This window comes from Contarinia nasturtii, unplaced genomic scaffold (assembly GCF_009176525.2).
Source record: "Contarinia nasturtii isolate CC-2019 unplaced genomic scaffold, AAFC_CNas_1.1 Cnas_scaffold_1240, whole genome shotgun sequence".
NCBI lineage: Eukaryota > Metazoa > Arthropoda > Insecta > Diptera > Cecidomyiidae > Contarinia > Contarinia nasturtii.
In genome coordinates, this window is record NW_022198581.1 from 5,501,719 (window position 1) to 5,516,412 (window position 14,694).

Sequence of the window (14,694 nt, forward strand, 5' to 3'; positions counted from 1 at the left end):
AAGTCATATTATCACTGTTATTCACTGCTATTACTCCAACCGGCTTATTGAGATGAATAAAAAAAAGAAATAGTTATCAGTGAGTTTAGTTTGTATGTGCATTTGAAATGATTGGAATAGGGTCGTTCGAAGAATATGCCCGCATATCAACCATTTATAATTGAATTGATGATGGCTTTCTCTCTGTACAACTTTCAGTTCACCCTATTTGTCACATTCAGATTCATTTGATTCAGTCGCGCGCGCGTGTATTTGTGATTTCAGGCACAAATGCTACTACGACAATAACTCGCTCACGTTTGCGTACATTAGGGTGGCACATTTTCCGATTTATTATAACAAAACTGAAAAAATGGAAAACATGTCATTTTAATTGATTTTCGAAATGTTTTTGTCCATTTATATAGGTATAATTCATTTGTAGGATTTAAAGTGTTACAACTTCTATGAATTAGGTTTCAAAAGAATTTTTTTTCTTTTTAAATTCACCGATTAAGCATTGAGCTTTAGTTATTTTTATTTGATTGGAAAATATGGTGGCCACCCTAAATGAACGTATGGAAAGCAACAGTTTGTTTTGTGTTGCATGTGTGTTGCTCGTCAGTGACTTCACACGCCTCTCACTCATATACGGTCCGTCATTTCTTCATTATATTTTCATTGAGTCTTGTTTCATGTTTCTTGTGCTCTCTTTGGCTATTCAACGTGAACACATTCCGACATTAGCCGTTGATTTGTGCGGTTTTAGTAATACTCTCTGTTGTTTTACTGCATTTTTGCTCATTTCCGTACGATTTATATGTTTCACACGGTTCTTGGTAGTAACGTAGTAAGTATGCAAGTAATATTAGTACGTTTGCTTTACAGTTTTCTCGAAATGTGAGAGGTTGAAAGCAAAACAAAAAAAAATTATCAAAGAAGAGGAAGAAGAAGAAGTTGCAAACGACCGACGACTAGAAAGAAAGGAGACAGAAAGAGAGACAGAGGAAAAGCACACACGAAGAACTGTATATGTTTGATTCGTGTTTTTAGTTCACATTCGAATACCGTCAGAAGCGGGAGTTACATTAAAGTTTCTGCCAAAATATATGAAAAGCACACGAAACATCGTATTTACTAATCACAATCAAGTTTTTTTTTTAGTTTTTTTTTCGTGATACAGAGTAAGAGAATTCAATGATTTTAGAAGTAGAAATTTTTTTAAGTGTGTGTTTGTGAATAAATGTTTGTTATGTGTTTATGTGAATATTTTTGTTTATTATTATGCACTGATTTCAATTGAGTTGCCTATAAAAAAAAATTGTTTTTGGAAAAAGTTCTGTGAAAAGCTTCGATGAATTGAAATTATTTATTAACCGGTACATAGAGACTCGACAGTTTTTGGTCGCTTTCAGTTATTTGATTTTTCAAATCTTTTAAATTAAATGAAAAGCCAATGGTGAATGCCGGTATTTCAATGAAATTTTAGCTATCAATACATATAATCGCTATTGCATGTTGTCATATTCGCGCCTTTTTCTTCAAGAAATGTCCAAAAATAAGTTATCATCATAGATTAGATGTGTTATAGTTTTCGTCACTTGTTCTTGACAGTGTCCAATTATTTTTTTTTTCTACTTAAATTCTTCCGCTGTAATTTTGGCGGTACTTGTACGACTTGTGATATGTTTAATAAATTTCGTCGAATGAATTTGTATCAATTGAAATATATACATGATACACATTGAAATAAAATAATTTCATGAAATTTATGTACATTATCAAATGTTTAAATGAGACATAATCAATTCCCAAAACGGAACAATATTGAAGTAAATTTGACCATACAATATTTCGTACGAATAAACGACTTACAATGTATTTCTATTATTTAGTGTTTTTTTTTGCTGCTTCTTTCATTCCATTGTGGTTAATATTCTTTTATGTAAATTTGCGTAAAAGAGAAAAGAAATTGGTATGGAAAACAAAATGTTTAGATCTCAAAATGAAAACCATATGCCAGCGAAATTAAATGACTTTTGCCTGTTCGTATATTGTGCGCAGAGCAAAGTGTATTCAACAAGTGTTTTGAAGGAATTTTTGTGTATTTACGTTTCGTTTAGAAAGACGTTTGCATTGTATCGAACGAATCGAACACATTTCCATACGTTTGCAAAAATTATTGGTTTCTTTAAGTATTTTTCCACCTTCTTCTTCTTCTTCTTCTTCTTCTTCTTCTGTGCCTTGGCGCAAAAAATAATAATATGTGTGTATCGAATTGTCGCCTTTTTTGTATGGTAAAAAGCAAACGAGCGCACATTTTTATAAATAAAATTCAAATGAAAATTGAGCTGTTATTGCAGCATTCCAATAAATTTCCGTGTATTACCTTCAAATAAAAATGCGATAGTTTGTAAGCACGACCGAATATGTTCTAATTTATGCAAAGAGAGAGAGAGAGAGAGAGAGAGAGAGAGAGAGAGAGAACGAGAGTACATATTTATAATTCAAAAGTCTCCCTTGTTTTCAATTTTATTTCGTTTACACAGGAATCATTTGCGAAAGCAGTAATAGCATATTTTTTGTTTCTCGACTTTAGCAGCGCATCAATATTCGTTTTCATCATCTTTTGTATTTCCACCGTCGTGGTCAACGGACACCAGTTAAAATAAAAATTATAGACTTATTTGGCTACAATAACAGCAACGAAAAAAAAAACCGAAAGAAAAAAAATCAAAACAGATTCAGACAAAGAAACAAACAGCGCGAAAAGAAAATGAAACAAATGAAAACAATATCAAAACTGTTGGTGATGCACAGCAAATAAAGAGACTGACGAGTAAAATTCATACAAATTTTTACGGATAGCCCACACTGAGGGACTTTGGTATTTCAACAAAAGTATTGCTGAATTTGCAATCGTTATTTGCAAACAATCCAACAAAAGGTGAATACACAGAGAGACACAAAACCAGAACGAAAGAGACAAAAGAAAAACGCACGAGATATAGTATAATGAGAGAAAGTATCTATTTTATATGGAGTATAGTTGGCATTAAAAACTTGAAATCTTAAGTGTAAATCATTGCTGTCATCGTTTCAATTTAATGCGATCGTGAAAATTTAATCGAAATTATCAGCAAAAGAAGAAAAAAAAAACAATAAAGAAACTGATCGAACCGATTTCAGTATCGCATTCTATTGTTCAAACAATTTCGCTTTTTTGTCGATTAATTGCAGAACTTATATGTTACAGTACAAAAGTGTATCAAGTTAAATCGCACATCCTGTTGCAGCTGTGCCCGTTCAAAAGAAAATAGTAAATGTGCAAGCAACCTCTCTCAATACACTTGAGCAATTGTTAATTTTTGTTTACATAGATAGAGAGTATATAATATATAGTGTAACAAACGGTGCTACAGGTAATGAAAATTACTGCACGCGCGTTGGTGACAAATAGATAAAACCAAAAAAAAAAGAGTAAGAGAAAAAAAAATACAGACAAACACAAAACAACTAGCAACTGACAAGATCAACGACATGTGCTGATAAACAATAAACATATTAAAAAACATTATCTATATTCGTGGGCGTTTCGCAAAATATATTGTGCGTGTTCTCAAAAGATTGAAATCATTTGGTTGAACCATTTTCAGCATCTGCTCGATTAAAAAAAAAACGACAGCAAAAGAATAAAAGATTAAGCAATATAATTATTATATGGCCGCATTATATTTCTATATAAATCATATTTGAGAAGTACATTTTTTTTATTTCGGTAATTTTTTATTGTGTTTGTGTGCGCAATTTGAAAATACGCAAAATCAGAGAGACATTTTAATTGATAATAGCGTATGTGATGTATTTTTAAAACTAAGTTAAACATTTATTACAAAACTATCCGGTTATTATCCAAAAAGTTAAAAAAAAAAACAAATATTTGAAAGAGAATACGCTGATGAGAGAAGCCAACAAGTCATTAGAAAGACAAAAACAGAATTTGATAAAGTTTTATAAGTGATTCTGGCATTTTCCAAGGAATAAACGCAAAAAGACGATAACAAATTTTGAAGATAAAAAAAACACACCATCGCAACGCAACATAAACTTCGAAACATCTATCCAACCAGAACGCTAACGAAAAGACTTCAAACTGGACTATAACATCAATATGGATCGCCTATATGAAGACATGGAAACCAATTTTTGGGAATCAGAGTTTGATCCGGTAAGTTGATTATTCTATTTCATCTGTACTAAAAAAAAAACAAACAAATATTGAACAGAATGGTGAATCGACCAAAATTCTCACATGCAACACATAGTGCATTGTATTTCATTATCTTAGTACATAATGACCATTATGGTTTAAAAGACAAGTCTGTCTGTCTGTGTATTAGGTACATCATTATAGATGCACCACATTCAAATTTCATCTGCATATTCTAGGCTCAAACCCTCATTTAAACAAATAAAACATGAAAATGAAGCACTTTCTGTGCCATGATATAACAGACAGTGGCGCTAAATTTCAATTTCAATTAGTGTGTAAGGCAAATTAATTCTGTCACACGCAAATGGGTTCTGTTCAGATCATGGTATTTGCCCTGTATGATGTAAGTCACATTTTTTCGGCATTTTAACAAATGGAACCCGAATGTTGATTATGTAATTGTAAAATGACGTCCGAAATAAAATCAATATGCCGTCATTGAAACTATTGTTCCGACACAATTAGTTGATTCTACGTAAAATAATATCATAATTGTTCAAAATCATGCCATTAACTGTAACAAAAAAGAATAATCGACACTTTGGGTCGGCATTTAAATTAATTGTTTCTTTTTTTTTTTAATTCTCCATTCTCTTGTGTTTAACCGAAAAATGGACCTTATTTTACTGGATTTCCATTTCTATAAAATAAAATTGTGTGTAATTAAGAGTTGCACAATACATTCGGTGTATCTATTATTGAGAAACAGCATATGAAAGTAAAATGAAAAAGAAAACACAGATTTGAATTGTTTTTTTTTTTTAATGTTGAATGTCTCTAGAATGTTTGTCTTGCATTTTATTTATATATGAGTGAGTTGATGGTTCACACATTTTAGAATATTAATAAAAATCGAATGAATTTGTGTAGAGACTTTCAATGATGATAAGACAAAACTAATGGATATTAATCACATTGAAATGATAACAATCGATTCCAGGCTTTACATATCGTCATTCGTATTTATTTATTTTGTTCAGACATATTTTTGTAGGTTTTTATTCTTATTCATTTTCTGTTCGATTAACGATTAAACAGTTAAATTTTGTATTTACTCAATATGAAATTGTACCAATAGATATAAATAATTTATATATTTTATTAATATTGTTCGTCTATTGTCTACCTATTACGTTGCATCAAGCAAGATCATTTTTGCCCACTTCTTAGTATATTATTTTTCTTCATATCATTTCTATGGATGATGCCGATGTGCGTACGAAGCGATTTTAATTGTGCACATAATTATTTAATTATCAAACTTGCTCTAATATTCCAATTGATTGGATTGAAAACAAATTGGAAGATAAGAAAACAGAAAGCGAATAAAAAAACAGTCAAATAAAACCAAAAATAAGTCCAAAATGCCCAAGACAAGTGTTTTAGTTTAAACAGCCGAAACAATGAAACGAATCGATCTGGCGTATGATTTGAGCAACTTTCGAAAACGAATTGAAATTCACTACAACACACACACACGCACGCACACTGAAGTGGCGTAAGAAGAAAAAGAGTCTTTTTATATAAATTCAACAAGCAGAGCGGCAATCAAGCTCCATTCGAGCAAAAAAAAAATATAAGAAGACTGTGCATAACGACGTTAGCATAAAGCTCTACAAGATGGATAAGAAAATCTGTGCAACTTTTTGTATGCGATAAAAATCAGTTTCGACTGAAACGTTTGGCTAACGGGCTCATTGCTCTTCATTGGGCTCAACTGTTTTACCAATGATTGAAAATGTGTTTAAATAACGGATTTGGAACTTTTCTCACATGTGGCCACAGCTCTTCAAATATTTCAAATTTTCAATACTATTCGAATTGTTTCGAATCAATTTCATTTGATTAATCAAATCGTACATATTCAAATGTCGTTTCGTGATTATTTCAACTCATTGAACAAACAAGTGTTTGAAGTGGGTCGATTGTAGGTTCAGATTTACAACAAGAATCTGTTTACTTTTCCATTTAAGAAATGTTAATATTTAATTATGGCGGTTACTGTTTTTTTTTTCTTCTCTCCCTTACATTGAATGCAAATGTAATCAATCGGTGAGATGATTGCGACAAATTTAAGAATAAATTTTTAAATAGAACAAAACGAAGCCAACAAAGACAAAAAAAAAAGAGAAAGAAAGCAGAAAAGACAATGAATTCAAAATGAAAGAAACAGAAAAGCAACAAAAGAAGACGACGAAGAATGAAGAGAAAGAACGGAATGGATATTCAACACAGAGAAATGTTAAGATCTTTTTTTGTTGCTTCGATCACGTTTGGAATGGAATGTAAAAATCTGTGAAGAAAAATAACAAGAATTAATGGCAGCGGTAAAAATACGTCAATTCTGAACTTTTGCAACAACAAAAAAACCTCCAAATCCTATTAACACACGGAGATGTCAATCTTATTTTTGGGGAATTTTCGTCGTTTTGAATTACGTTGAACAATATCATCATCGATTTATATTAATTGCTTATTTCATTGAAAATAGCGATGCAACGACGGTGGGTGATACTGGGAATAACCGACCTAACGCAATGTGTTTTGTTCATACGCTTGGTACTTACACGCGTTTTTCATTGCCGCTTTTTTTCATCATCATTTTTTTTTTCTTCGTTTGTTTTAACTGATAACGAGCTTGACAAATAATTTATTTTTATTGTTATTTACTAGAAATACCGGGAAAATTTCCGTAATACATAATCTCGGGAGTTTTGAATGATATTTGACATGTGAAACATTATCACAACACACAGATCTAATTAGGCTATAATTAAATTTACGACAAACAAATGGATGCAAAGAAAGCACACAGATATGCTTGATCTTTTGCAAATACCGGTTAGATATTACAAACACACGACTTTGTTATTTGGCAAACTAAAAATAAAATAAAAATGAAGCGAAGACCAATGATGTTTTGTGGCTTGTAGCAGCAACAGAAGCAACAGAAGCAACAGCAGCAACAGTAATACACGCTGGAATGCTGATTGTTTTGTTCTTTTACTGTTGTCATTGATGCTTTTCTCTCTTCTTTTTACCAACTTTATTTAACCGAATGACGTAATTGTTGTGTGTATTCGATGACCGTTTGCGCAGAGTTGATAAAAGCAACGCTATTGAGTGTGCGTACGATGATGAACATGGATTTTGTATGACACATAAAATATTTCGATTGTCATTATTTCAACACACACAGCGAGCTATATATGCGAGCACGAAAATTTGCACAAAATGAACGTGAGCCAGCATCGACAACACTCATCATATTTAACAATGCTAATAAATGTGGCTGTTTCAGTTTCAAATGTGTTTGTGTTGTTCTACACATTCTGTGTGTTCTAGTATGGTTGGTTCAATAACCTCTTTTTTGGATAGCAAAAGACGTGTCATGAATTCGATTTTGATTCTTGTTGTGGTTTTCGATCGTTTTGCTGTAACCGAATACATCGTGCACATTTCATTTGATGTGCTCTGTCTCACTCAAGCACATCATATTCAAATCAATTTGTTTTGTTCTGTTATTTGATGTGTGCGTACATATGCACATAAAATGAAATTAAAATCTGTGACACGCTGCAAGTTCTGGAATTTGAAATTTCAAATTGTGCATAGAATTTATGGCCACAATTCATTTCATTCCGTTCATTTTTACTCACACACACGCACATAATTTGAAATAATGTTAAGCTTTTTAACATCAAAAGAACAACCATTGAAACTAGTCGTTTACGTGATGGTTTAATTGTTTGTAAATTGAAATACCGGTACTTTACGTCAAGTTCATGTATGAACACTTTTTTTTATCTGTATTCGCATTCATTTAAACCAACGAATTCCATCCAAGCCACAGTGGTGTGTTGATTCACCTAAGTCGCGCGCAATAAGAACGAAAAAGAGAAAGAAATAAAAAAGAAATATATATGATCGACAATAACGAAATCGCAATTCTAATGATCTATCCAAATTCCCCATCGGTTCTTTTCAGACTGAGAAGTACCGAACATTGTAAAGTCCATAATATATTGAGTGCCACTTTGAATTCCACTGAAATAAGCATTTGTTTAATTCAAGAGAGCTATGTATTGTACAAAATAAAAACCCGATTCTTACCTCGTATAATTTCGTGAATTTCACTTTTAGATCACACACTTCTAATATGCCAAACACTAATGTTCAATTCAGCAACCATTGAATAATGTGCGCGCGCACTCTCCATGGATATATTTCACTTTGTTTATGCACATAAAAAACGATTGAACAAAGACACGGCTTTACGTTATTCATTGTGGCACTCTTTGTGCCGCTCACTCAATTACCTAGAACCGAATTAATCATCAACTAGGTCAGTACAAGATATCGCAAACGATTAGATATCTAAATTGTATTCCGTAGCTCCCCGAAAACATTGATGAAAGTCCGCTTCGCCGTTGATTGAAAGTATAAACTTGAAGATTCGAAGATTATTTGGTCTCTTATGTTTTGGTGTTTTTGAATGGAATTCATCACGAATTGGAATGGTCGTTTTGAAGAGAGTACCGAATTGTTTTTTTTTTATCCCTTTGCTCTTCAAATGATCTGACGTAAATAATTAAAATGATGTCATTACTTTTGACTGACCGCCAACAGCACTTCATTCATTTATTTAGATAAACGATCGATTTAAGCATGTAGTGCCAGTTTTATGTGCAGTATACCAATGAACACCCTTTTATTCTGTTTATTTAATGGAATATTAAGTGCAATTGATAATTTCTGTTTAATTACAATTGATTAACATCAACATTCGTTATTATCAACGATCAAAACATCAGTTTTTTTTTTCAAGATATTGTTTGATAAAAGAATTGTGTGTTTTTTTTCTCACAATTTGCACTAAATCAGAATGCCTATATATAGTGAGCCATATTTCAATTTGTCCACGTATTTAATGCGATCCATGCAATCCGTTCAGCCGTGTTTTTCTCTAAGATCGACCGAGAAAAGTGAGAATTTTCATTTGAAAACATGTCAAAATTAATCGTTCGATTGTTATTGTGTTGTGTTTTTATTTTGGCGACGTCGATCAATGGTCAAAGTTATCATGAAAAGTATCGTCTTCAATTGCATTTTTCGATGCCATCAGGTTGGGCAAATGACCCAAATGGTTTGATCTATTCAGATGAATACTATCATCTGTTTTATCAACATGATCCATCGGGTGCTTTGAATAAATTGTTGCATTGGGGTCATGCAAGATCCCGAGACTTAATCCATTGGGAAAATTTACCGGTTGCACTATATCCATATGAAAAAGGTGATATATTTAGTGGATGTTGTGTTATTGACAAAGACAATGTTACCGGTTTGATTTCGGCAGAAAATCAAGACCAATCAAACAATACGATTGTTGCAGTTTATACACTTCATAAAGATATAGAACAGAGTCAAGCATTAGCATATTCATTTGATGATGGTATAACATGGACTCAATACGATGCAAATCCGGTTCTTCCAAATCCGGGTATACCAGATTTTCGTGATCCAAATATATTCGAACGTGATGGAAGGTTTTATATGGCATTAGCCGTTCTTGATCGAATTTCATTTTATACCAGTAGCAATTTGTTGGAATGGACTCGGCTCGGTGACTTTGGACTCGAACCCAATGAAGGCGATAAATCTGGTGTGTGGGAATGTCCGTCGGTAGTTCGTTTAAAAGATGAACAGAACAATGAACATGATATATTAATTGTTTCTGAAAATGGTGATACACGAGGCAGCCTAACACAGTATTTTGTTGGTACATTTAATGGTACACATTTTAATAGTTACGATCAATCAAAAATTTTGTGGGTTGACAATGGTTTTGACAACTATGCGGCCATACCTTATCAAAACGATCCAAGTGGAAGAGTTTTAATAATCGGTTGGATGTCAAATTGGCTTTATGCACAATATACGCCAACAACAACATGGCGCGGTCAAATGACAATTCCACGTGAATTGGCACTTCAAACGATTGACGGAAATATTCATCTTGTTCAGCGACCAATTGATGAACTCATGAATTTAGTTGATGCCACAAGAAAATGGTCACTATCAACACCATTGACACTAAGTGGCAATCAAATTGTTGATTTAACGCCACAAATACCATTCAAAACTGGCTCAATGTTTACGCTAGAATATGTATTTAATATTGAAAATGTCGTAAATGGCAAAGTCGGATTAAGATTCAGCAATTTTTTTGGCGAATTCATTACATTCTTTTTTGATTTAAGCGAAGGAATTTATTATTTAGACCGCAGTAATTCTGGTGATGTTTCATTCAGTCCAAGATTTGCTAATAGAATGGCCGATGCAAAACGCATTCGTTCGACCAATTCACTTTCGGGACAAGTTATTTTGGACACAGCATCGATTGAAATATTTGCCGATGATGGTTTGAATACATTCAGCGCAATATTCTTTCCATCCGAACTATTTGAAAATATTCAATTGCTATGTGCAATTGAAGACAACGAAAAACCAATAACCGTAGAAAAATTAAGCGTTGCAGCTCTACATAGCATTTGGGCGGAATCATAAAATATTAAATTGTATTATTTGTTTTCTATTTGGTGAACTAATTTTATCAAAAAAAACAATTAATAAAATATAGATCGAACCAAAATAACAGATTTCTTTAAATCATTGATACTGACAAAATACGCTTTTATTTGAATCATTTTAAATGATAGATTAAATTTCTCGAAGAAAAAAAAAACAATCTAAACGGAAGTTTTGAACTAATTTGGATGCTTATAATCTGTCAATGATCATTGCAACATTGACCTTATGGAAAAATTGGTTGAGATACATTCGGTTGCTATTGGATTGTCGATTGATGCGGAAGTTGTGCGACCAAAAAAATATATCATATTTTCCATTTCAAATTTGCAAATTCAATTCGTTTGTTCATGGGTATACTGTCGATATTAGTTGTGAGCACGCCCAAAATATTGAATTAAAAACATCAAATTGATGGGTACAAATTTTTGTGCACTAAAGCATTTTTCATATTTAGTTGCATTTGCTTACATGCGCATTTCAAAGTTTTCATTCAATATTTTCACTGGACGTTTAGCATTATTGGTGCAATTGTACCTTTTTAGTCGGTGAAGTCGTGCGGTTTCATAACCAACATACATGTATTATTATTGTTTTACATATTTCTTCTCGTTTTTTTTTTTTCTTCTTCTTCTTCTCACTTCTAATGAGTCGGTCTGCTTCACATTGACCCGCATTTTCCATTCCAAACGGTTTCTTGTATATACGTACGTACATGTACGTTTACATATATTAAGGCATTTGTTGCACGCTTTCATTGAGATAATGTCGTTTTTGGTTGTTTCAAATCATAAAAATGTTCGGATTTTTTTTTTTAAAGTTCGGTCTTATCGAATGTCATGTCTCGCCTCATTTTAATACACATACTACAAGTATGATTCGAATGAAATATAACACATTGTACGGTTAATATTGCTGTAAATGATTATAAGTAAGGGAAATTTACTGATTTTGTTCGTTTGACAATTTTTGTGACATACATTGATTATAAATGCGAAAGTGTGTGAAAATTTTCGTTGCAATTGAAAATCGATGCCATTACTTTCTCTAAATTAAGTATTAGTAATTAATTTAATTTTAGTATTTTACTGGTGGCTAATGGAAGATTCTATTTCAATTCAACTCTTTGCGTCCATCTCGTTTCCTATGTAATTCAAAAATTCCAACCCACTTAAAAACACAAACATTTACGTTCCAGTTGCTGTTGAAATAAGTACACCAATGCATCTGATGATAGTATTTGGTGATAGAATGCACTCCCATTCATAGAGGAAGAGTCTGTGTCTCGAATGTGCATTCAAAGAGATCGAAACAATAACGAACGAAAAAAAAAACGTTCATCTATTTAAATCTCTTTGGACATAAATAGTCACAAACGCCTAATTATCAACATCCAAAAAATTAATATGTTACATGCTGTGTGTGACTATCTTATCAATACATATGTGAGCTAAAAAAAAGCCTTTATCTTCTTATTTTATGTATTATTTCCTCTTTATCGCAACAATATAGTGTTTTTTTCTGCCATTATTCTGTGTTCATATTCTTTCTAGTAAATTTGATTGTATTGGCTTGTGCATGTGTTTGTGACAAAGGAAAACCGTTTCGTTGATTCTGAACTTTGACGAAAACGGAAGAAAAATAACTCAATATTTTCTTCGACCACCATATCAGAGCAATGTCGATTTCTAAGAAATGCCTCAAGCACTTAGTCACTGACTGATGAGCACAGTAAATTATATTTGTATCAGCGAAAGTAAAAATATATATATATTACCAAATTTACGTAGAAAAAAAAACGAACGCTGAAGATAGACAATGCACTGTGAATTGTGATTGTGAAATTTTATTTTTGCCATTCAATATAACATAAATAAGTGAATTGCATTGTAAACTGGTTTCATTTCAAAAGAATACATTGAAGTGCTTTTATATTCAATTATCAAACACTTCAAGAGCTATCGCACATTCGACTCAATGATTTTTAAATTGTTCGAACAGATTTATCATTGCGTTTGAAATTTATTCATTTTTATCGTATTATTTGGACGATAATATCGTTTCCGTTTCCGTGGCCCATTGAACATATGTTTGAAATTCAAAGCTGCGGAACAAGCATAAAGGATTCTTGTTCCGTTCATCCGTATTATGTTCCAATATGATAAGTGTGTCAACAACTTAGATCGACCATGACAAAATAACTAAAATACAAACTGAGATACTGACTCGGTTACGCTCACATTTAATATATCGCATTAAATATTATGTGTGGATGTGCTGTTGTGTTTGAACATTTGACTAAATTTAACACAAATGCATGTTGACAACGCAGAGGCGTGAAGCGCCACAAGAGGCATCAATTGTAATTGAATTAGTTGCAAGCGTTTATAAAAAAAATAGCAACTATTTTTTCAAGTGGAAAATGAAATCTTACAATCTGTCAATAGAATTTTCCATACAACTTAAGGTCAATCAATATTAATAACGCGAGTGTATTTCTTCTTTTTTTTGCCATTGTTATGACATAGACACAGCGCACGTAATAATGCGTCTATTTTTATCGAAAATGGCAGAATTGTCGATTCTTTTTCATCATTTTCGCAAGAAAACTGTCATGAACACTAACATAGACGTTTGCAATGGAATCAATTGTGAACGGTATTCTTTCTATTCGATTGTGTTTTCAATCGAATATTCTGTAAAATGTGCGATCCCCTTTCGTGTGTTTAATCAACTCTTTTTCATTTCCATTTTATATAGTCATACGAATGAATCTATTTCGTGTGTAACGATTGGATGCTATCATCGATTTTATCGCACCAAACAAAAAAACAGATACACATTTCACTAAAATGTCAAGCACACCACACGCGTTTTGATAATAAATTTGAATTTATTAATGCATTGCCGGCTTCCAAATCACCATATTGAAATGTATTTCTAGTTGTTCACCTTAAAAATGCACCCAAGAAATCGATATGAAAGTCAGGCCGCAAATCAACGTGTTGAAAGATAATATGAATTGTGTAGAAAGGGTAAAAGTAAAAGCCATATCAAGCTTACACAAGTTTATAAGTATTAACTGATTTTATTGGAATGCATTCAAGAATTAACATATAGATATTGAACACATTTAAAATTAGCTGAAAAAAAAAGAATCCTCGTACACAAAAAAAAAGTTAATCGAATCGTTCATAATTAGTCAACGGTATAAAATAAGCATTTATCGATCATCAATTTAAGGTATCTGTAAATGCTGAATTCACCGAAACACTCGTTTTGTTTTTATACAAGTCAATTGGCAGTAACTTTGGCATAAATTAAAGAAAGAAGCGATAAAATTTGTGATTTCAACTCTTTGGTTTTTTTTTTTTTATTTATTTGCTCTCTATCTTTCTCTTGTTTTGCGTGTATTTATTTGGATAGCCTTACTCCGTTTAATGCCGATGATCGAAAACCACTACAAAGACAATTGAATTGTTGGTGTAGCTTTTTTTGTTGTTGTGAGATTCAAATACAAAAATAAGAAAGCCACAGGGGGAAGCACGAAGTAAAGCACTCAGAGGAACAAAACAATCACATTAAGAGGTTTAATCGTCTCTCTTGTTGCTGAGCGCGACGAGACTTAAGTAGGTGACATTTAACCGGTTTGGTAATGCCGGCAATATTATACAGCTATATAATGGCAAAGTATCCACTCTCCTGTCTAAAGAAATGTTATAGCAACGAAAGAGACAGAAAAATAAAAACAGTGGAAATTTTCGTCGCAAAAAAAACCTGCACCAAGTTCATTCTTACACGCTAACAATAGACACATACATGTTAAAATATATCATAAATAACTGGACAAA

The 14,694-nt window shown here is 32.2% G+C and overlaps 2 protein-coding genes across 7 annotated transcripts in view; both read left to right on the top strand.

The window, feature by feature from the left end:
• Nucleotides 1-700: 700 nt before the first annotated feature.
• The window catches only part of LOC116345224 (cyclic AMP response element-binding protein A), a 31,283-nt gene continuing 17,289 nt past the window's right edge, over nucleotides 701-14,694 (top strand). For 2 of the 6 annotated variants that reach the window (XM_031774422.1, XM_031774427.1), the window contains exons 1-2: nucleotides 710-829; nucleotides 2,529-4,207. In XM_031774422.1, the coding sequence (XP_031630282.1) occupies nucleotides 4,151-4,207 (57 nt within the window). In that variant the 5' untranslated portion in view covers nucleotides 710-829; nucleotides 2,529-4,150. Of the gene's footprint in view, nucleotides 830-1,019; nucleotides 1,164-2,528; nucleotides 4,208-14,694 lie in introns of those variants that run through there. The other 4 variants (XM_031774424.1, XM_031774425.1, XM_031774423.1 and 1 more) reach the window with 4 other exon arrangements.
• Nucleotides 9,193-10,897, top strand: LOC116345225 (levanase-like). Its single transcript, XM_031774428.1, has one exon. It carries the CDS (start codon nucleotides 9,260-9,262, stop codon nucleotides 10,820-10,822), a length of 1,563 nt encoding a protein of 520 aa, XP_031630288.1. The 5' UTR covers nucleotides 9,193-9,259; the 3' UTR covers nucleotides 10,823-10,897.